Raw genomic sequence first — 22,496 nt, 5'->3', positions numbered from 1 at the left:
GTCTTACGGATAAAAACAATTACAGAACAAAAATGGTGATTTTAAATGTATGCAATTTCTGCCAGTCACAGACGGAATTTCATAGATTGAATAAATATATTTTTCTGGATACAGAACTTCTCCTAACCTGTATACTGGAAGCCTGTTATAAACCAAAGAGATGCCAGAGCTTTTCAAAAAGAACCTGAGTAGTTGTAAAAATAGAAGATATTAAGAAGCCTAAATAATGGACATTAGTAGCACCCTCTTTATATACCTAAAAATAAAATCTAAATGAGAGTAATTTTTTCAAGTTCCTACAAGCTAGAAGGAACTATTTTTCAAGGTTGATTTTTCAAACTTGAAATCCAGCCTTCTGTGCACATAAACATCAGGGCATCATAATTCACGTTTTCCCAGGATCATGTTGTAGACTTTAGTGTATTGTATGAGGATCCAAAAGAACTAGACTTGAATAAATGCAAAAACATGATCTGCTTTTTTTGTTTCGTGCTGTATTTTGCTTCATACTTGAAAACAACCACATTACTGTTGCTAAATCCTTAGTGATACAGTGGGAGTATGAAAATACCAGGCTCAAGAATTGAAATTTGTCAGTTAAATGGAGCTAAAATAGAAAGGAATGGGCACCCTTAGTGAAGGATTGTAATCCACACTCCCTTTAGTTACTTGCATGTGTCAGAATAGGCATTTACTTCTGGAAAGTAAAAATAAAAGGCAACATTTGAAAACATGTAAACTCGGTGGGTAGAGGGAGGACCAAAAACCAAACCCCCCCCAAAACCAAGAGAGACACATGGTTTTAGAATTAAACTTGCCAAAGAAATAGTATTGAAACATTCATTTAATGCTGAAAAAAAAAAATAAAGAAAGCTCTTCTTTGCTTTTGCAACTATCTTTTATAGGTTTTTCTGGGGAAAAATAGTGTCTAATAAAAGTAAACAATGGAAATACTCACAGAAAAAACTATTTAAAGAACAGCTAATAATTTAAACCATTTTAACTAATATCAAATAATGTATAAATTTTAGAAAATGTGTTTTATCATCTAGACTATTGTACACTTGTTTAACATCTGAGGCAATGTTACCCTGTATCCAGGAGAAAACTTACTGTGAACCGGACAAGTTGTCTACCTGCATATGTAGGCTACTACTGTATAAATTTCTACAAAACTTTCGTGCAGCTTGGGTTGAGGAGAAGGATATCAGTATCAATACTCAGTATTAATCTTGCAGCAGCTTTCTTTTTATTCATCTTTATAAAATACCTTATTTTTTTTTCCATTTTAACTGAAAGTCCTCTGTGATGTGTAATGTTCTTCAGAATTCCAGATTCAAAAGTTCTGTATTGAACAACAGTAGCAGCTTTTTTCTGTTTTAATCTAAGTTGGCTGGATTTTCTTATTCTTTGTCTAGGCTATGGAGTTGCTTGTCGAAAAAGCAATTAGCAGTGCTACTGGACCACAGAGTCCTGGGGATGCACTGAGAAGAGTTTTTGAGTGTATATCTTCAGGAATCATCCTTAAAGGCAAGTCACATTTGATCAGTGTCTGTGTACTTTATGCTTAACTAAGGTGGAATCTGTAGTCTTGGTTGAAATAAGGTGGAGATGTGCTACTAATTAGCCTAACCATTGTAGGTGGTCCTGGCCTTCTGGACCCTTGTGAAAAAGATCCTTTTGATACACTTGCTGTAATGACCGATCAGCAACGAGAGGATATTACTTCGAGTGCACAGGTAAGGATACGTATGTGTGAAGTAAATAAGCTTTATGGCTGGCTTTTGAGGTGGTTTTTGTTTTGGTTTGTGGGTTTTTTTAAATGGAGCTATGTAGTGGACATGAATTTTCCTTTCTTAGAACACAGTCCAATCTTTTCCGTCTCAAGCTAGGCAATGAACATGTCACAACAGAGGATGTACAATAGTGCTCATTTTTGCACGAAAATTAACATACCTTCCCAAAAAGTTTGAAGCACTCCCATCTATATATATCTGTAAAGGTGTTAACTCTACAGCAGTATGTTATCAGATTTAAAGTCACACGGGCATTTAATATTTCATACATAAATCTGTGTAAATTTGATTTTTAATATTTATTACACCCATTTACATTACCGACCATTCACGCTTGTAGCTTAAGAGATTACTACCCCTAACTCTTCATTTGATTTTTTTGCTAAAAATTGCTAACACATAATGGAAAAGGTGACAAACCTTGGCTGCTGCAGTGCAAGCCCAGCAGCTAAATAAAACACATGTACTTTGTTTTTAAGCTATGGTGATGTACTTCGTACAGAAGCAGCAAATGTAACATATGTATTTTATTGTGTTGACTTTGTTGGGGAAAGGAAGAGGGGATAATGAGAGCAAAATAGAAGTGGAAGGAATAAGAATAGAATAGAAAGGAAGAGGAGGTAACATCGTACACCACTGATGTTCTTCGTTAATTGTTTGACAAAATACTCAGAATTGGTATGTTTCTAACAGAAGTATCTTATTTTTACCCTTTTTCTAGTTTGCACTGAGACTCCTTGCTTTCCGTCAAATACACAAAGTTTTAGGAATGGATCCGTTACCACAGATGAATCAACGCTTCAACATCCATAATAATCGTAAAAGGAGAAGGGACAGTGATGGGGTTGATGGATTTGAAGCAGAGGGGAAAAAAGACAAAAAAGATTACGATAACTTTTAAAAATGTTTGTAATCCATGCTAAGATTGAAGGTGATTAAAAGTCCATTTGTTGCCTTGCTTTTACTTCGTTCATAATAATGTCTGTTTAAAACATCCAAAACCAAGTTGGGGATTAGATTTGGAAGAGAACAACCTAGCTCTTCTGTGAGATTCTGAATATTTTAATGGATGTACTGTACCAGACAAATTATGGATGGAAAGACTGCAAATGGAAACTGTTGTCATAAGAAAAAATAGTTTTCTCTCATTGCATTTTCTTTAAATGTGTTGCTAACTTCAGTAACTTCTTTTGTTTGGTCTTTTTTATTAACAAGTGCGTTGTCTTCTTGACTGTATTTAATGCAACATTTGTGCTTCTGTTGCTATGTGTATTTTGACTTTTGATTTAGAAGGTTTTTTGTTTGCCTTTGACACTAGTTGTATAAGTTACTTTGTGTTAGATAGTATGAACTGTTCCCCTCCCAATTAATATTTTACAGAACTTTTTATGTAAAGTGAGACTGCAGGATTATGTTTTTTTCTAAATGTGAAGGGGTTACAACACATAATTATCCTGCCATTCGAGTGCTCAGAATTAATGTTTTTGCCAATCTTGTGGCATTCGTCTCCTTAGTGTGATATAACGGTGTAATTAAGACAAATTTGTGTTAATCTAATCAAGTTTGCTGTTAGTTGTGCGTTAGCAGTATAAAAGCTAATATATACAGTATGGTCTTGCAACAGTTCTAAAGCAGCTGCATAATTGATCAAAATTTTGCATGATGTTTTTGTTTCTAATAGAAGGGCTTTTGAAACTATCATTTTAGGTTAAATGTATAGGTCTTTGTATGACTGACTTTGTGACATAGCAAGGCCAAAAAATAACTTTCTGAATTTCTTTTCTCAACATACAAGCAAAAGAGGGCATTTCCCATTTAGACAAAGTTAGTCATTCTTTCCAGTCAGCTTTGTCCATACGATATGAATGCCTCTCAGCCCTTAAAATAAATGTTTGTCATAACAGTGCCTGTGAGGTTATTCCTTATAGCTATTCCTGTATAAACTTTGTGATTTTTTTTCAATAATTCAAATTTTGAAAGTGAAGTATTACTGAAAAAGTGAAGGTTCTCAAAGAAAAAACCCAGAAAATTATTTGATGTGGCCATAGTGTATGCTTATGTCTCTTTCAAAAAGCTAAATATAGCAGTGGTGTAAGTAAAGTTACATCATACTGTTGATGTATGCTCTGGTACACAGGTGTGATTTGTTGTCACAGCACTACAGTGGAATACACAAATAAAAACTAAAATTTATTAAATTACTAAAATGCATTATACACTGGAAACAGAAGTCAATGTGTATTATGCTTTATTGCAAAACCATGAAACACAGATTTAACATAGACTTAACATTCCGGTAACTACATTATCAATGGCTGTAGGAGAGTATCACACATTACACAGATCATTTGTTGTTTCAGGTACTGTTTGTTAAAAAAAACTTCTGTTCCATTTTGAGGTCAAATTTATCTTTGACCTTTTAAAAACATAACTTTTGGAGTTTGGGGATGTTTCTGTGTGCAACCTGCTTCTAACAGCATGGGCCTATGGAATAAAAATACAGAATTTAGAAAAACAAAGAGTCTAAAGACTTTAAAAAAAAGATTTAATACAGTGTTCTTCAAGCATCAGAGTGCACTTTTTAAGGCAGTGATTATTAGTGGTTAGTAAATCAAAGAAAAGCTTTCTCATCATAGGAAAGATGTCTTACTGGTTTCAGCATCAGAAATACAGGAAGCAGAAATGCTTTAAAGCTACTTTAAAAAAGATTACACTAGTTTCTGTTGTCCAGCTTGGATGCATAGCTCGAAGCATGTGCTTGTTCTTAGTCTTTTTTTAAGAGGATATTTTGCTGCCATGGTGTCTAGTTAGCCATTGCTATTTATTTTGAAAGCTACAGGTGCTATTCATGTGGCTAGTTCAACTCCATACCAAAGTTTCTTTCCTCATAAAGCAAACTTGTCTATTCAGGCATGTGACCCTAAAATTTAGGATTGAAAAGGTCAAAGGTGTGTTTTGGATTTCCTGTATTTTTGTTCTACTGGCTTTTAACTCTTAACCAGTTTCTGGATCTTTTGAAATATTGTATACTTAAAGTGATTCCACATTAAATATGAAGCTGTGACCATGATTTTTGCGCTGTGTGGTGACAAGTGAATTTGAAGTTTGTTTCTGGTTTTCCTGCCCCTTTTAATGGGCTCTTTTAGATATCTTCTGACTCTTGTTAATCTAAGCCCCACGGAAAAACAAGGTTTTAAAAGTACAGAGCTATCTTTGACTTTAAGTATTACCCGGTGCACTTAGGAAGACAAAACCAAGACCAAGTAATCAATTTACGAACAAGTAATCATTTTAATATCCTAAGTTTTGGCAATGCTAGCGGTTTACTAATAAGCAGTGTTTGGCTTTTTTATTCAGCAATGCTGTGTGTTAAATCTTAAAATCACAGGCACCATAGTCATCATACACAAAAGAGAGAGAAATGTACGTGGCAAGAATTTTCCCCGCAGTGCTCACCTTAGAGGAACAGTTTGTGAAAATGTGAGCTGTTCTGTTCTGAAGCTTTTTCAAACTTTGACTCGTCTGCCTAGTTTGTGTTCTGTCTGTGGGCAATGTGGTTTCACATGGATTCCTGTATAGAGGTATATTGCTAGAAATTAAAGTCTGTTGGATGTAGTCATCAACTTCTTGCCCTATTAGGAAATTATAGATGAACTGTTAATCTTGGAGAGCTGTTGAATGTGATGAGCTCATTTGCTGCTTCTATTTTTAGACCTGTTTAGCTACTCAGAAGTGATTTAATAGTACTTAAAATTGTTGTACCTAGCAAATTTCTGAGAGCTGGAATTAATTTTAAATATTCCTACAACAATTTGTATGTATATTTAACATGCTTGTTGCTGATTGAATATCTACTGATTGTTAGTCTGTTAAGTATTCACCCACTGTCTAATTTCTTCATTAAAAATTAGAGGCTCAACCTATCTTAAATACTTTCACATATATTCTACATCCATCCTATTTCAGGTTGATATCCTAAATCCAAAGAAACACAGAATGGCATCAAGAAACCTCTTACAGATTTTTGAAGCTTCCTATATTTAAAACTCTAAGATTGCAGAACAGAATAGCTGACAAAGGGAAAATAAATCGCTTTTCCTACAGTAAAATGTTAGTTTAACTTCAAAAGAGAGACAAAAAGGCGCTTATTTCTACATAAGAATCTCAAACCTTGCCCTTACATAAGCTTTTTTCTTTCCTTTTTTGCATGCTGCATCATGTTTTATTATTAATTATGTACATTATTAATTGTATATATGATTAGGAACTTCTGTCCAGAATATGTAAGACAGCCTTATCACAGACTTAACTTCCAGCTTACATTTAAATTTGTCAGTAATTTGCTGGTTATACAAGTTACTGTTTTCTTACTAAGACAGTAAGCTGAGCTGCACTGCTAACAGTGCATGTCAGAACAATATCGGAGAGATGAAGGTGCCTGATTACAAGGGTTTACTGCATTTTACATGCTCCTGGGGTAGGTGCTGCTCCAGAGGGGACAGGTTTCTCAGAGGTCTGGGCCCCATACCTGTCAGCCCTGTATGGATACCTCAGTATGCCTTAGGAGAAGAGAAGACTCCGGGGTGATATTTTTTCCGACAATGTGTCCTGTCCCAAGTTCGTTATCCTTTTGGTGGTCTTCTACAGAGCCAAGGGCACACACATTTTAGCAGGAAAATGTCTATTCTTCCTAGCTTTTTTGCTGTTTGAGAGTCAATCACCTCAACAGCTGCCTTTTCCAATGACAAGAGTAGTCTTCAAGTGAATTATGACTTTGAGAAGAGAAAAGAAAGGGGGGAAAAAAAAAAGAAAAATGGTATCAGAAAAAAAGAACAGAACTGATTAATAAAACTGAAGAAATGAGGAAGGCCATTACAGATCAAAGCTAAATTAAAAATGAAAGAAAAGTTACTTCAAGTCATAAAAGTCAACCTCAAACTACAAAAATAGAGTGGGAAAATGAAGTGAAAGGCTTTTATTTCATGCAGAGAGACCTAATCCAGTACATGATTTGCCACCTGTGCAGCAACTGCAGTGCTTTGCAAAAAGATAAAAGAAATGCCAGGTGATTGTGGAGGCTGAGACTGAAACGGCTCAGGCCAGGTGTTAATAAATGTCACATGAAATGTCACTCTCACAGTGGGCTGAGAGGAAAAGTGAAGGGAAAGATGAAGAGAAGGGACTGACCTTTCATGCATCTGTCCTACTTCACAAACAAAATTGTGCGTCTAGTGTCCATGCCTTGCTGCCTTCCATGTGAACTAAGAGGAGAGTGCTGGGGAGTGTGTGAGCACACTTCTCCAAACACTTGGAAAACAAAATGCTGCACAGCCCAAAAAAAACCCCAGAAAAGCAGTGTTACGCAGTAAAGCAACAGGCTCAGCTGGACTAATGCTTGAAAGGTCTCTGTGTGCTCTGACAGCAGAGCGCGCTGTGTCATTAGCAGCAGCCTCCATTTGGAAAGGCAGAGTTAATTTTCACCTTGCTGTCACAAGCACAAAGCGAAAACTCTGATGTTTCCGCTACTCCAGCTTTCCTCTCTATTGCCAAAGAACGCATTTTTAAAGAATTTAAAAATAAATTAAAAAAAAAAAAATGCAGCAAAGTTGCCATGGCAGCAAAATCCAATATAAAATTTCTTCTAGTGCATAAGAAGACAGCAGTGGTCAGAAACACAATCAGGACTATCTCATAAATAAATTAGAAGTAAATAATTTTGAGGGTAAAGAAATATTTCAGCGTAGGCGTAGGAGAAGGAGGAAGAGAGATTACATTTGCCCAGAGTCACTGGGGCACTGCAAAGAAGAAATGAGCTATAGAACTTCTCCCAGATAAAGATTTCTGCTGAAAAAGGTAACCTGAGAGAATTTATAAAGGAAGACTTGACAAAGTGTGTGTCAGAAGAGTGATCTGGCAAATCACTGAAAAAGGAGGAAAGGGACATTTCAGATACGATTCTTGTGTGAGGAGACTGTGTGCATTTTTGCTTTCTTGCATCCATTTCTTAAGAAACTTCTTGCAGCTGCTGCCAGGGGTGACTTCAGGGCGATAGATTCAGGATAAGCATTCCTCACATGGCAGTGGTAAATCATAAACCAGGACTCTGGATTCTTTAACTAATGTCCCCAGCATGTTCTCCAGCATAAGATGTGCCAATTTACAAGCTGTGTGACAATTCAGAGCTCCTATTACAGGAAGAGCCAGGGCTGAAGTGTTTCCCGAGGAGCATTGAAGCAGAGTGAGAGAAAACAGACCTGAAAGCCATGGGTTTGGAACAAAGTCCACACAAGAATCTTCCACCGACCCTCTGCTGGTTTACATATTCTCCCTGAGGAACAGTCCCTCTACAAATGTCACCCATGCGTCAGAAAAGAATAGAAGATTTAAAATAACTTATTTCCTTGGAAAAACCTTCTAGAGTTCTGGAAGCGCAGGTGAGTTCTGAAGTCCCCGAGACAAATGTTTCCGAATACTCATCCGTCATTTAGGCGTGCTGAATTCCCGAGCAGACATCAGTGTATGTTTTAATTCTAGAAAGTCTGGTCAAAAAACTTTCCAAAGGCTTAGAGCTGAAAACCACCGCAATTCTGGAGAAAAATGCTCTAGCAAATCAAAGACAGTTGCTAACAGGGAAGAATATACAGTTTTATGAGATTTCTTTTACAAGATGTGCTGCTTCTACAAAGTTTGCTGCTTCAAAGATTTGTTTGTCTTGGCCAAATAAAGGTTCACCTTGCTTAGACAAATGTCTTTTTGGACTCAGGGACAAAAATGGGAAGCTAGAGGCAGCTTCTAGACCACGTTTGTGTTTTACCATTAATTTCTGCTGATGAGCGTTGCTTTCCTTAAGGGGTAGGTTTGTGCCTGTTTCTTAAATTATCTGGGCTGGAAAAGTTAGTTACAGCAGCTGCATGGGAGCTGGGGACAGCAGCATGAGCATTTAGCTGGATGGCTTCTGTCAATACCCAACATCCGTGATTAGTGACACACATGCATTTTTCATTAGGAAATCAAAGCCAAGAGTGTGTGAAGGGCCTGGTAGGCAAAGTAAAACAAGCACATGTTTTACTTCAGTCGTCCTAGATACAGTTTTCACTGCTAAAGGAAAGAAGAGCAAAACCAGGATGCCGCTAGCAAAAGCATCAAGTCTTCATGTATACTTCACAAAGAGACGAGGCTACTGCCTACGCCTAATACAAAGTATTTCTCCCTATGGATACGCTGGAGCCTGCTGGTCCTTTACCCTGTGTCTCGGATGCTGGATGGTTCTCACTGGCTTCTCTTCTGCCAGAGCAGGAGTCCAGATGGCCAGTAGGAAGAGACCCACAAGGAACGGCTATTTAAGTAGATGGACCAGATCCCCAGCTGGTCATGGATATGGAAAGCTTCCCCAAGGACTTTTCATCTGCATTGTGTTTGTAGAAGTTACTTGGGCAGAAAGACTTGGGGCCTATGAGTAACTCTAGCAAGGACCCCTTGGCAGCCTTTTCCATCACCCAGCTCAGGGACTGTCATCCAAATTGGGAGCTGAATGTTGCCCTTTTCTTTTCTGGAGTTCATTCCAAGACAGAAGAGTCAATTGAAGCTCTTTGATGTTTTCTAAGAGCTCATGATCCTTAGCTCCTCCCTTTGGACTGCAGGTTGAGAAGAACTGAGGGTGAGACCTGAGCCCTGATTTAAGTAACTCTGCCTCACATCCAGCGGTGGCATAGGCTTTCTCCTGATGGAGGAATGCCACAAACGGATGGGCTTTGGCTCACCTTTGGAGTATTGTTAAAGAGAAGCAGTCTCCAGCCTGAAGTAATTTGAATTCACAGCCTGTTGGAGAATAAAAGGAAGAGGTTCACCACATAAAAAACAAGTCTGTGTGTGCCCATGAACAAGTAATTGTGTTTGCTTTCAAGAGAGCTAAAAAAAGGTGGGGAACTTCCCCAGCTCCTGTGTTCTTGTTTCTGATACCCATGCTTCCTTGGGTGAGTAGAGTTACTAGTTACTTACTTCCTTTTCTCCCATTTGTAGCTAAGAAAAGGAGGGGGTTTTGCTATTAGATGTGAGGTGCTTTGTTCCCTCAATTTTCACAGCTCTCATAGCAATACTTTGTTTTCCATCCTTGAGTTTAAAACATGTAATTCCCAGCTGCATCTCTATGACTAAACACTCAGGTCCAGGGTATGTTCTCAGCAGTTAACGCCTCCATCCTACTCTTCATTATGTACATGTTAATTTAGTCTTGCACTCTTCTGCATTCATGTTTTGGCACTACGTGCCCCAAGTGGCAGATGAACCTTCCTGGTCAGTGGTGGGATGTCCCTGGGGTCCTTCTCCACAGCCTTTTAATATCTAGATTATCACTTGACCAAGACTTCAAATTGCAGTTTGCTCATTAGTTCTGAAAGGCCCTCGTAAAACAAAAACATTCAGTAATTAGGGGATGGACACAAAATTGCAGTGGTCTGAATTGCTACGGCTGAAGGAACTGCTGTTTGCCATCTGAGTCATGAACTGGCCACATGGGACCTCCCAGATGGCTTTACTTGAGAAGTAAAATGCATCTCTTCAACCACCTTCAGGGAGGAACTGGGTACACCATGTCCCAGGACTGAGACACAGGATGGTGCAGGAGGTTTCAGCTGAGGAAAGCTGCTTTCCCTTCACTGGGGGAGGTTTGCACAACCCTCTCAAAGGAAAACAGGTTCTCACAACAATGAATAGAAAACTTTGGTCAAAAAATTGAAACACCCAATATAGTCAGTAAAGAAAGAGCACGGCAACAAAGATAAAAGATAAAGAATTCATGGAGAACAGCATTACACAATCTCTGACCGTATACTTAGGAAATGAGAATGAAAACAAATGGTTATATTCCACAGCTCTAAATGTTACATTGATGTTCACTGCAAATGATGAAATCTGAACCAAGTTTGGAAACTAACTCCCAAAAGACACCAGAAGGTACCTGCAGATGAAAATGTCGACGTGAATCCAGTACTAAAAGCATCATCTTTGATTAGACCCCTTCTTTTATCTTCTTGTTTGTATAGAATTGTCTTACTTTGCATAAAGCAAACGTATGACTTTTACCAGGAGATTATCTGTGTAAAGCAGAGATAGCTGCTGGTTCTTTATAGGCAGACTGATTTGCTGACCTTTCCCCAAAGGACATCACAGTACATTGCTCATTTCCGATTTTTTCTTTGATAGTTTCCAGTAATCTGACTTACAGCTTCGTCTTAAGTCTTCTACATTTCTTGCATACTGATTACAGCTGCTTTAATGTGGTCTCGTACTGTTTAATATAAGAAGCCCTAAACTAAGTTATTTAATTGAACAATACCAGTAGGCAGTATCAGATGCAGCACGCATGGCCGAAATCTGTGTACTTGGAGTAAATCCAACGCTTTTGGGACACCTGCTACCTCCTGAGCATGCATAGCCATCTGTGAGGCTCTGGGAAGTGTCTGACTAATTATGCATATACTATAGAAATATCCAGATTCCTACACCTGGAAGCAATTGTTCTAGTAATTCCCAGGCAAGCTTAAAGCAAGAAAAATCTTCAGATTCTACCCAGGTAGCTTTTCTTGATTTAAAAAAGAGAAAAAACAACAACAAAAAAAATCATCAGGAAGCCTCGGCAAATGTGAACTTTGTGGGATTCTTTTTCCAGCTGCTACTTCAAAATCTTTACCCATGTCACCATTGGAAGTGCAATTACTAATCCAGACCCGGATCCAACCATGGTGTGAGGTCAAAGTCAGGGGGCACAGCACCAGAGTCTTGACAGTGATTTACCACTCTGAAATAGCAGCTCTGCACACGTCTATGCTTTTGCAGGTCTATGGCAGGGCAAAAACCTCCCTTTATTTTCTTCAAAATGAGGAAATAGGAAGTAGAAATACAGATGTAGTCATGCAAGTTTGCTCAATGCTCAGGAATGGCTTTTGACACTTAATTTGTTACACCTACCCAAACTACGTCAAAGCACCCACAACACACGGCGACGGGCACCCCTGCCCATCCGAGCACACATGGGACTCCCCAAGGCACCAAGGGTTACAAAGCCCCAGGCTCAGAAAAGCTGAAATGTGGTATAAAGACATATTCAGTGATCTTTGCCAACTGCACTCAAGATGTTGCCTAGGATAATGCCTTATCCAGGCTACTTATTTCCCAGAACCAAAGCAATCCTGACGAGAAGGACTGCCACAAAGGAAAACACGAGGTATAACTTGTAGTTAAGAGGATCCCTGAAAGAAAACTGATAGGAAAGCTGCAAACAGCTCCTTCGTGTCTCCATTCCGTCAGCTGTTCCCACTGAGCCAGGGCACAGCTGAGAATTCAGCCCAAAGAATTACTCAAATTAATGGCATGTAAGTTTTTTAAACAAAGCAATCTCTGTTCATGGGAAGAGCCAAGCTAGTCTGTGAGTTTCCCTCCCACAGACAGCTTTAAAGGTAAATACCGTGATTATATTTTTAGAAACAATGAAAAATATCAGGATAAAATGGGGGCAGTGAAATGCCATATGTTCTTCACCCACGACAAACTAGAACTTTACTTTTAAAAAGTTTTGTTCTTTTACATTTGCATGATTATCGTTGACATACATCTAAAATTGAACAAAACTAAATGACATGATTTTATAAGCTCCCCTCCTTTTTTTTTTAATGGACAAAAAGTCAGTGGCAGCACGAGACAAGACTTCTCATTTAGCAGTAGCACGGAAAGATAGATCCTGCTAATATCCCAGGAAGTTCAATTTGTTGCAGAAACTATTTTTTAAAAAGTCTTCATTAGTGATGAGAACAATCCCAAATGATACAACACCGAACCATCTTATTTCCTCACAGGAAGGGGGTGATTCAGAAAAACATTAGAGACTAAAAATGCTGGAGAGAGGGAGCACATGAAAATAACATAAAAATGAGACGATTAGGTGACTACAGAGAGTGTAAAGACAAGGTGGGGAAGGGGGACACTCAGAAAAGCCAACTTTGGCCTGGCCAAGCTGATTTCTGAGGTGCCCTGAGCACCGGGCAGCCTCTTGAGGCTGTTTCTAAACAAGGAGTTGATTTGGTTACCCCCGTTACCTTCAGAAGGAGCCACTTTCCCTCTACTGTCTGCAGGAGTGGCCTACGGAGATTAGGTGGCCAGGCTGAAGTTGGCTTTTGTGGGTACTCCTCACAGGCACTGAACGTTTTAAAAGAGGCAGGAAGAAAACTGTACAGAGGTCTTTCTGGGGAAAAGAGAGAGAGCTCGGCACATTTGGCAGCCTGGGGAGCAAACTTCAGGAAGAAGCACTCGCTGTTCATTACCAGAGGCAGGACACAGGACTGTGTGGATATTTTGCTGCTGCAGAAGAGTGATTACATTCCAATTTTGGGGACGTAGGGCTTTTTTTGATTAGATGTTGAAGAATGAATTCTCATGTGCCATGTGGGAATTAAAGTTCCTTTTGCACTTCCCATCAGAGTTAAGACTCTGACCTGGTGTCAAAGCATCCCTTCCTCTCTGCTGTGTGCTATGTCAGTAAGTAGCTGCTTTTGCCTCAGTCTGCTGTAAACTTCAGGGCGTGCTTGGAGGTAACCCTGCTGTTGCTATTGTAAATTCAGATGCTTTAAAAGAGGTTTTGTTTTGGTTTGTTGGGGTTTTTTTGTTGTTTTCTTTTTTTTTTTTTTTTTAATAGTGCTATTCTCTTTGCGTATATCAATGCACTAGGGAACATGGAGGTGCTGTTCCAATTTTCCCCTCACCCTAGATTTACACCAGAGTAATCTCACAGGCTTGCTTTTGACTTACGCAGCTGAGGTCAGATGCAATGTAAAGGAATGTTGTGGAAGCAGCTGAGGAGTGAAACGTCAGAGCTCTTCTGCGTGGGATCCCACACCAGAATAGCCTTTGTTGTAAAACTGCTAGCGAAACCTAATCTCCGAGTTGTCTTTTTTTCAGGCAGAAGGTGATTAAATCCAAAAGACTTCTTGTTCCTCGAGTTTGAGACAGAAAATAGGGAAATTAATTTATTTCTGAATTAAAACAGTCACTCCATTTTGTTTTTACAAATGCTGCCTTATGACTCCGTGTATCTCTTTTTCTTTCTCCTTTGGTTTTCCTAGGTCTGGGTTTGCAGCAAGGTAAATAAAGTATTACAACAAAAAGAGGGCGAGTGATATGAAAAGTGCTTATCATTAATATTTGGAGGAGCTACTGATTTTCATGTCCTGCGGTCTATTAGAGTTTGTAAAGCATGTTTTATTTTTGTAAAACTATTTCCATACAGTCTACTCTGTATGCAAATTGTTACCTGGGCTACCATTCGTCATTTAAATTGCTGGGTAGTCCTGCTGCATTGCCACAGGCAGTTCACAATATTTGCATTGTTCTATGTCCACATAGAAGTTAAGCTTCTAAAGGTAACCTAGGTACCTGGTAAACCTGGTGTTTATTTACAGCTCTGATTATACAGTGTCCAAAGACGACATTCCAGGGAGGCCACAGCTGTGACACTTTAATAGACATTGGGCAGAGGACTTCTCGAGGTGTATCAGCAGTCACGTTTTAGAGGATTGCTAAAAATCTTGTTAAAAATCAGAGGGGCTTTAGATGATTATTTTAATGGAGAGCCTGTTTTCTGTCATTTTCCTTCCACTTCTCCTGCTCTAAGTAAAACTCAGCATCTCAGTGCTCTGTTTACATTTTATGTAATACTGAGTTTTCTTACGCATGAGCACGGATACAACGTGGGCATTTTGCAGCTGAGTAAGAAACAGTGTGACGGATGGTTTAAACAAATTTTTGGACAACTCGACCAAAGAACTGGCAAGAGCGGGCACTCTTCCCAGCGATGCAAAAACCACATGGTTACCCTGAAATGAAAAAAAAAAAATCAGCGGGAAACCAGTTAGCTCGAGCCGTGCATCACACGCCAAAGGAGGCTGCTCACACACGGGCAGCCGGCGGCCTGCAGAGTGGCGGGGATACCCGCCGGGAGAATCCCAAGGACGTGGCTGCACCCCCGCCGCCGCTCATGCGCTGCCGCCGCCCTGCGCGGGTACGAAGCGCCGAAAAGCGAGTGCTCATTGCCGGCACGGGCACGGACACAGGCACAGGCTGCCTCCAGCACCCGGTGCCGCGGGGCACCGCTGCCAGGCCTGCGGCGGCCGCTCCGCGCCAGCGCCGGCGGCTCCGCGCCCGGGCCGGGCGTCCCGCCCCTTCCCTTCCGCGGGGGCGGCGGGAACAGCGCCCCCCCGCGACCAGGCCGCGCCCCGGTTCGCCGCCACCGCCCCTGGCCACCGCCCCGCCGTCTCCAGGCGCCATCCCCCGCTGCCAATAGGAGGAGGGCGAGCTTGTGACTGGCAGCGGCTGCGCCCAGTGAGGAAGGGCGCGGCGGGGAGGTGGTGCCCTAGAAATGGCCGGCGGCGGGGCGGGCAGGCTGGGGGCTGGCATGGGCGGGATCAATTACGTGAGCCGGATGCTGGAGCCCGCGCCGGCGTCGGTGCCGCCGCGGGCTCCCCTCCACCGCGGCCCCGTCGAGGAGCCCTGGGAAGCGGTGCTGCCGCCGGCCCGTGCCGCCGCGGGCTGCAGACGGCGGGCGGCCGGAGCCATGTTGGGCAGCGGGGCCAAAGCGGCGAAGCCCTCCTTCGTGTCCTACATCAGCCCGGAGGTGCGGGGCCAAGCGGGGCGGGCGCGGCGCCCTGTGGGAGGGAGAGGGCGGCGGCGGCCGCTGCGGGGGCTGCCGAGGGAGCGCCGCGAGGGAAGGGGCCGCGGGAGGTGCGGGGGTCTCGTCGGGGCACGCCGGGCGGGCGGAGGAGGGGGAGCCGTGCCGGCGCCTCCCGTGCTGCCGTTCCCCTCGCCCCGCTCCCGGGTTTCGCAGCGGGAGTTTCCCGCGGGGCGTCGCGAGGAGGTTCGCGGCGCCGCTGGAGCAGGGCTGGAGCGAGCGCCGTTCGGAGGGATGGCGTGTCTGGAGCCGCCGAGGCGCTCGCCCGAGACCGAGGGGGAGCGTCTCGCTTGTTGCTTCTCGAGAGAGCTTAGCAAACGTGGTTGGCTGGTCACTCTTGAGCGGGTCGTTTTTCGGCGCTTCGCTCGAGTTGGTTCTGTAAGCAGCGCCCAGATGACGGGCTGTCATTGTGACTCCTCGGCTTGCAAGGTGGGACTTTCCCAAAGTCCTCTCACATCGCTCCCGATTCGTGCCCCGGCTTCGTAAACGCCGTGTTTTCAGTTCTGTCTCTGTAAAGCCCTGGCGCTCTCTCCTGAACAGCTCGACGTTGGACTCTTGTCCGTGCATATCCTTCATACTGTTCTTCCCGTTGCCCTTTCACTGATTTGTTGAGACTTACGTTGGCAGTTTGATTTAAGTGGCTTTGGAGCTCGATTTACTGAAGTAATGTTGTTAGAGATAGTGTTAGATCAGAATTGTTACTCAATATTCCTTCGTCCTTATTCCTGGTAAACAGCTGATTTCTAGGAAGACCAATCTTCGTGAAAACTAGCTATTTGTGGAGTTGATTTTTTCCATCCCATAGTTCTTTGTAATCTGCATCGAGCTGGTGGTTCTTAACTGTTCAGCTCTCTTGAGAGCTTCTTAGGAAAGACATTTTTGTCCATCTCGTTAATTAGTACAGTGTTTGTCACTGATAGGACCTTGGAGAATCTGCTGATTTTATTTTTCGCTGGATCTGAAATTACAGTGCAGAGTTACTACATCTTAAGTCAGCTGTGCTGTTTAAAACTTATGTCCCTATTTTGTGGTAGCAACTCTGTTTTTATACGTTGTTCAGCCCTGATGACTTGTAGTTTCATCAGTTTACTTTGAAACCGTTCTATCTTCCTTGTATTTCCCAGTAAAAATGGATGTAAATGACAGGTACAAATGTTTCTGGAATCAGCAAATATATCTCTGTGTGAAGTCAGCCTTTCACCTCAGGAAAGTACATTGTACAAATATACCCAAAAAAAGTGTGTGTTCAAGGAACTGAGTTTTGCGAAGGTGAGAACTTAACTTGTTGGACTTACTTTCAGTAAGTCCATTTAACCATTTAAATGAGCATGCTGAATGATTAAAACTTGCTGGAAAAAATGCCCAGTGGGAAAAGGTACAAGTCAGATATATGTAGTGCGGTAAGATACCAAATAATAAAGAGTACTTTAACTTGATTGTAATCAACTACAGTAATGTAACTCTTCCGATACGATTCTGATGGCTGCAGAAAGAATAATGAAAGTATTTAATATTGGAAGATGAAGCTCTTAATGAAATACCCTGATGTACTGGAGCTTGCAGTCATTTGCTCTTTATGTACTCATGCTGCTTTAACCATCGCTTTTATGCACTTAAATTTAAGAATTTTGTGGGCTCTTGCAGCAGCAGCTGTGAAATACGTACCTGACTTCTGCCATAGAATTGGTGTCTCTTTTGCACCTTAAAAGCCAAGTGAAACTGAGGTCTGATGCCAGTAGCAAGTAAAGCAAGTTTAACTCTTCGCTCTTTTGGGTATTGCTTTCTTTTTGACAGCCTGTGACTGCCTTAATGGAGTGGTTACACAGGAAGCTGAAGACTTTGGTGGGTTTTATGAGGATTAAAAATAAAACTTTAGGTATATACTGAAACCTGTGAGGCTTATTTGAGGATCTGGAAAAAGCATGTTGATAGATATCCTAAAATAAGCAGAAGTGGGCATCTCTCAAGGAACTGTATTCTGTATGTGCCTGAGAAAAATGACTTTCTGAACACAAGTTTCCTGTACAAGTTAACTTTCATGTAGTTGAGTGTATTTGAGACTACACCGATAGAACAGTGGAAATACTTAACTCCTCTTATGTGGAGCGTAGTTTGGCCAACTGGGAACTTTCCCTTTGTCGAGATAGTGTAACTGCCAGATGCTTGGGGAAGAGTAGAGTACAGGCAACAGGTGTGTTCAGGGCGATGCTTCCTCTGGTTGACCCTGTTGAAAGATGGGAAACAGCAGTTCAAGGACTTAATGAGCTTGAGGTTACATCTAGATAGCTTTTCAGTTCATGGTGGACTTGGTGAACTGACAAAGCCTTGCCTTGAATCTGTTTATACGTCTGACTTGCAGCAAGACTTTTGGTCAACAGCTATGCAATACGGAGCAATACAGTAACGTTATGCTATAGTCCCTCCTTGCTTGCAACCTCCAGATTCTCTGGACTTGTCCTTGTTTGTCTGGAAAATTGTTTGAGACCTTAAACTGCTGCTTCTAGTGTAGGGGAGCCCTACAATAAGAATATACAACAGGCAGAGCTGAGTTATGTTCTAGGCCCAGCTTATTTAGTCTGTCTTCAGATACCTGAGGGACACACTAGATAATGTTCGGAAAAAGAAAATGAATTTAGCTTTAAACTGCTTTTAGGAGTTGTTTGTTTGGATATGAGAAGAAACAGGAACCCTATTCATGTTAGTATATGGCAAGATGGAAGTAAGGAGTGAACAGAAAATGCTGTTTATTAACGGAACAGAAGTGATTTCCGCTGTGAAACTCCAGAACGTCTGGAAAAGCAGTGTTTTTAACATCTGACTAAATATAACCTAGTTATGCTGTGCTATATGGAACCACAGATCAATCAATGGTCTGTTGAGAGCGAGACCGTAGGATGTTGATATTAATGACACACTTCCCCTCAGGACAGACTTGGCTACCATGCAGGAAGTTGGGTGAACACTAGGGTATAAAGTCAATGTTTTGACATGTCTGATCATAGACTAGGAATATTTGCCTGTGGAGACGTAGAAACAAGAACCAGTGAATTACTTCATGATTTCTAATATTTCAAAACTGAAAGTGTTTGCAAGGCAAACAAGCTGGATCATATTTTCCTTTAAAATTTTAATTTCAGTAAAAATATAGATATTAAACTTGATTTGAAGCTTAATGTTACTTTTTGGACATGCATTCTTAAAAGTTAAATCCTTCATGTTAGTTCCTATAGGATATTAGTTAGCCCTTAAACTTCGAAAGAGTTTGTTCTGTTTCATCCTGCTTGTCCCTGAAATCTGGAGTACACCTCAGGCTGCGGAGTTGTGAGGGTAACTTTCGTACCTCTTGTGCTTTGTCTCTCAAATTGTGCGTTATTATTAGCTCGTAACCACTGTGAATACTTGCTGCTTCTAAGTCTTGGTACAGAACTGTGTGTTCTGCAGTTGTCGCTTTTAAAGTAGTATGGCACTCCTTCTAAATTGGAGTGATGGAATTGAAGGGTAGCGTAAGGAATAGGAGTTACCGAAGTGGGCAGCTGGGTTCTGGGCTGACGTGGGGGAAGCTGAGTGTTGAAGTCAGAGGAGATGGACAGGACAATGTAAGGAAAGAGGAAAGGATAAAAGATGAAAAGGACATGGAAAACATGCGCTATGACCTAATAGGCTATTGGATAATGGAGCTGTGAAAGGAAGGAAAACAAGCATTTAGAGATTATTTTCAGCACTGTTATTAGAGTGTAGTATCTCTTCTGGATTGTATGGCATACAACACGGGAATAGGCTCGTTTGACCAAGAAGTTGTCTTTCAGAAAATACCAAGTATGTATTGTGGTTCATTTCTGAATGCAAAGTACATGCTAAGCATGTGCACAGGTATTTCCTCTTTTGCATGACGTTCCAGTGGAACTATTAGACACAAGTTTGATGTGTTTTACTCAGAAATACTGTACTCACTTGTTGGAGCACCACAACTAGCTTGCAAATATTTCAGTATACAGTTTGTTTTACAACTGGTAAAGATAAATGTATAGTTAAGAAAGCTCTCTCAGCCCTTCGTTAGTCTTCTAGTGAAGTAAAAGTAAATAAGAAAAAATGGACATTCACAGCAAGCCCCACCATGGTGTAGAGCTTTCCTGTGGAGAGATTACTATAGGAAAACCATATAATAATATTAAAGTAGCCTGTGTTCTCATAGCACTACTATTTGCTACCAGCCTTGAAAGAACCTATGTTTCAGCCAGTGCTCTTGAAATGCTGGAAGTGTAACTGGTTCCTTCGTGTAAGATTCAGTGTTTTTCCTAGTATGTTTACTGAAAATCTTCTTTTCCATCGTTGGAGTTACTTCTCGCACCAATATCCAGCTATGGATAAATGGAAGCATTACTGTGGGGTAATGTAGGTTCAGTGTTTACAGCAATATAGTTTGCAGCAGCAGACTGTATGCATGGTCTCTCTGCTGAGAGTAATGAGCAATGTCCGCTATCAATATGCCTGTATATCTGTTTTGCAATACTGATTTAAAAAAAAAAAAAATCCAATTTCTCTGATGAGATCTAGATACTAGAGAGTGATCTAGATACTAGTATGGAGGGAACATGTCTACTTTTTACTCATTTTCTGTCCATAGTCGTTTAACTCCCTATAGAGTGGGAGGAGAGGAATTGCCCTCAATTGTGGTGAGGCTCTAGTAGAAAGGGCAGGAATCATTTGGGATCCGTCTCCTGCCCGGACTGTTAGGGCCCTATTAAGATGGCATAATTCCTACTTGATCTAACTGCCTTAACTCAGTACTGACTTACACGTGGTGGCTCTTTTATGCTTCTGCACTTGGGAAAGAAATGTCTGCCCAGACAGACTTGAGGAATGTATTTTAGCTCCTTTAAATATATTTTTAGGGGAGAAATGAATGTGGTCCCCAGAGTACTGCAAAGTGTGCCGTTACCTATACTCAGGTAAAAACCCAGAAGAGGAGGAGGTAAGGCTTTCCTTAAGAAAAACAGTTTGGCTATTGTGTTGTTTCCCCCTTGTTGAAGCAGAGAATCTGCAAGGAGCATGGTGCCTCTGCTGGAACTTGATGATTTCATAGCACTATCAGCTGAAGTTGGTTTGAACTTATGAGAAGGATGACACGTTGTGAATTAGCATAGTGTGACATGTCAGCCTGCAGTTTTGGTATGGTTTGGTACTCTGATAATTTTGGGGTGTTGCTGTATTACCTCCCACTGTTTAACCTGGAAAGAAGAATGTAGCACAGGGTAAGCACACAGATGGGAAACATCTGTGAGTAAGAAGTTCCCAAAACCTTCGACAAAGTTGAGGTCGTTGTGTCATTTCTGAGGCAATCTGAAGTTAGTTTTCCTCATTTGCGTGGTGTCCTATGGCTATCTGCTCTTAGCTGTTGCTGGTAGTAGGGTTTCCTGTGTTGTATCTTGACTAAGAAGTGCCAAGATGTGGCTTGGGGCATTCAGAATGAGAAAGCTACAGGTGAAGTATCTATCCAGAGGTGTCTGTGGCTTTCGGTAGTCATGTATGGAAAGTGCGTGCATGCTCACCTTCAACAAATGGTCAGAGGGTGAAGTTTCCCAAGGTCTAAGTGGATTTGGTAGCTGGAAAGGGAGAGTCTCCTTTCCGTCTACTAAGAGAGTAGTGTGGAAAGGGACAGACTTGCTTCTGTTGGTTCCCTTTCTTTTGTTTCTGTGCTCATCTGACCTGTTGTTACTGCCTATTGTTAGCAGAACTGGCTCATCAACAAGAACAATCGTAGCACAAGTACAGGCTTTCCAGCTGATCCTGTGAACCAAATTACCTCACCACGTAGTCAGACAAACCCAGGGATGAAAGGGCAGGTGGGTGAGTATGAACGGTGTGACTGATTAAGCGGGTGTTGAGAAGCATGCATTTTAGTGTCAGCGGGCACTTAAGTTAGTCCTAAAATCTGCGTTGCCCCAAAACAAATCCATCAGAAAAAGAAAGTTGAAACAGAGTGGAAATGTTAGCGAAGCTTGTGGGTTCCTGCACAACTTGCACTGGCTCATGGTGAGTTGACAAGTTTTCTTCATAAAGACCTTTGCCCTCTCTCTTAGAAGAGCAAATGTAAAATGTGACATTAGTAGAATTTAATGTATTTTAATATCCTCCCTTGGAAAATGGGCGCAGCAATGTGGATTCTTCAGCAGTGTTCATGGCTTGCATTCTAGCTATCCCTAGTGCACATGTATGAAAACTGTCTTCAAAATATTTATTATTTTATTATGGGAATAGAAACATTTACTTTCTAATCGAACTCTTCTGGAGGCTCAGTTCTTGGAAGCTGCTCGATGTTGTAGGAATTCTGCCTATAGTAAGCACTTCAATGTCTGTGGACTTTTGTCAACAAAGTGAAACTGGATTTTACAGGCTGACCTTGTGTTTAACTGATGTCTTTGTTCTGCTTATTTAATTAAAATTCTAATTCTTTTCAGTAGGTAACCAGTTTAACTTGTAACCAAAACTCAAGCCATTTGTTCAAAATTGTGTGCCTGTGTGATACCTGTTATAAAAACTTCCGTGCATTTTAACAAACGGATGTAAGTGCAAAGAAATTCTTTGGAGTCAAGTGTTGGTTGTTTATTTTCCTCAGGTCGTATCTGCCAACACTAGCATAAACTAGTACTTGTGGCAATAAGTGCAAACATTCAAGCAGTGTGTATACATAAACAGTAGTTATTACATGCCTTATGATACCTCTCAAAGTAAAAGTTACTGGAAAAGCACGTAGTTAGTGTACTGCTTTACTCTTCTGTAGTGGTGACTGTTGGCATATAGTTGTGAGCAAACAGTGTTGCGTTTAGCTGCACACAAGCAGTGATAGTAGAAGGCATAGCTGTAAAGGCACGCGTGAACCCACAGCTTAGCTTAGAGCTACCGGAGGTGAAGAGACAGCATTGGGAAAACGTGTATGTATTTCCTCTCTGAATGCAGCAGTATCCAGCTTGAGCCATGTTAGCAGA

At 41.2% G+C, this 22,496-nt stretch overlaps 2 protein-coding genes across 2 annotated transcripts in view; both read left to right on the top strand.

The window, feature by feature from the left end:
• The window catches only part of ZFR (zinc finger RNA binding protein), a 68,675-nt gene extending 62,978 nt beyond the window's left edge, over positions 1 to 5,697 (top strand). Inside the window, 3 exon segments of the mRNA XM_086630091.1 lie at positions 1,419 to 1,530; positions 1,642 to 1,739; positions 2,518 to 5,697. Coding sequence (XP_086486217.1) covers positions 1,419 to 1,530; positions 1,642 to 1,739; positions 2,518 to 2,697 — 390 coding nt within the window. The 3' untranslated portion in view covers positions 2,698 to 5,697.
• Positions 5,698 to 15,393: 9,696 nt separating this feature from the next.
• MTMR12 (myotubularin related protein 12) overlaps positions 15,394 to 22,496 on the top strand; it is a 34,216-nt gene continuing 27,113 nt past the window's right edge. The window contains exon 1 of the mRNA XM_086628879.1: positions 15,394 to 15,456. Within this exon, the coding sequence (XP_086485005.1) occupies positions 15,397 to 15,456 (60 nt within the window). The 5' untranslated portion in view covers positions 15,394 to 15,396. The remainder of the gene's footprint in view (positions 15,457 to 22,496) is intronic.

The sequence above is a fragment of the Tauraco erythrolophus genome, chromosome Z, assembly GCF_009769465.1.
Source record: "Tauraco erythrolophus isolate bTauEry1 chromosome Z, bTauEry1.pri, whole genome shotgun sequence".
NCBI lineage: Eukaryota > Metazoa > Chordata > Aves > Musophagiformes > Musophagidae > Tauraco > Tauraco erythrolophus.
Note: the sequence above shows the minus strand (reverse complement) of the source record. Positions and strands in the feature narration are given on the sequence as shown.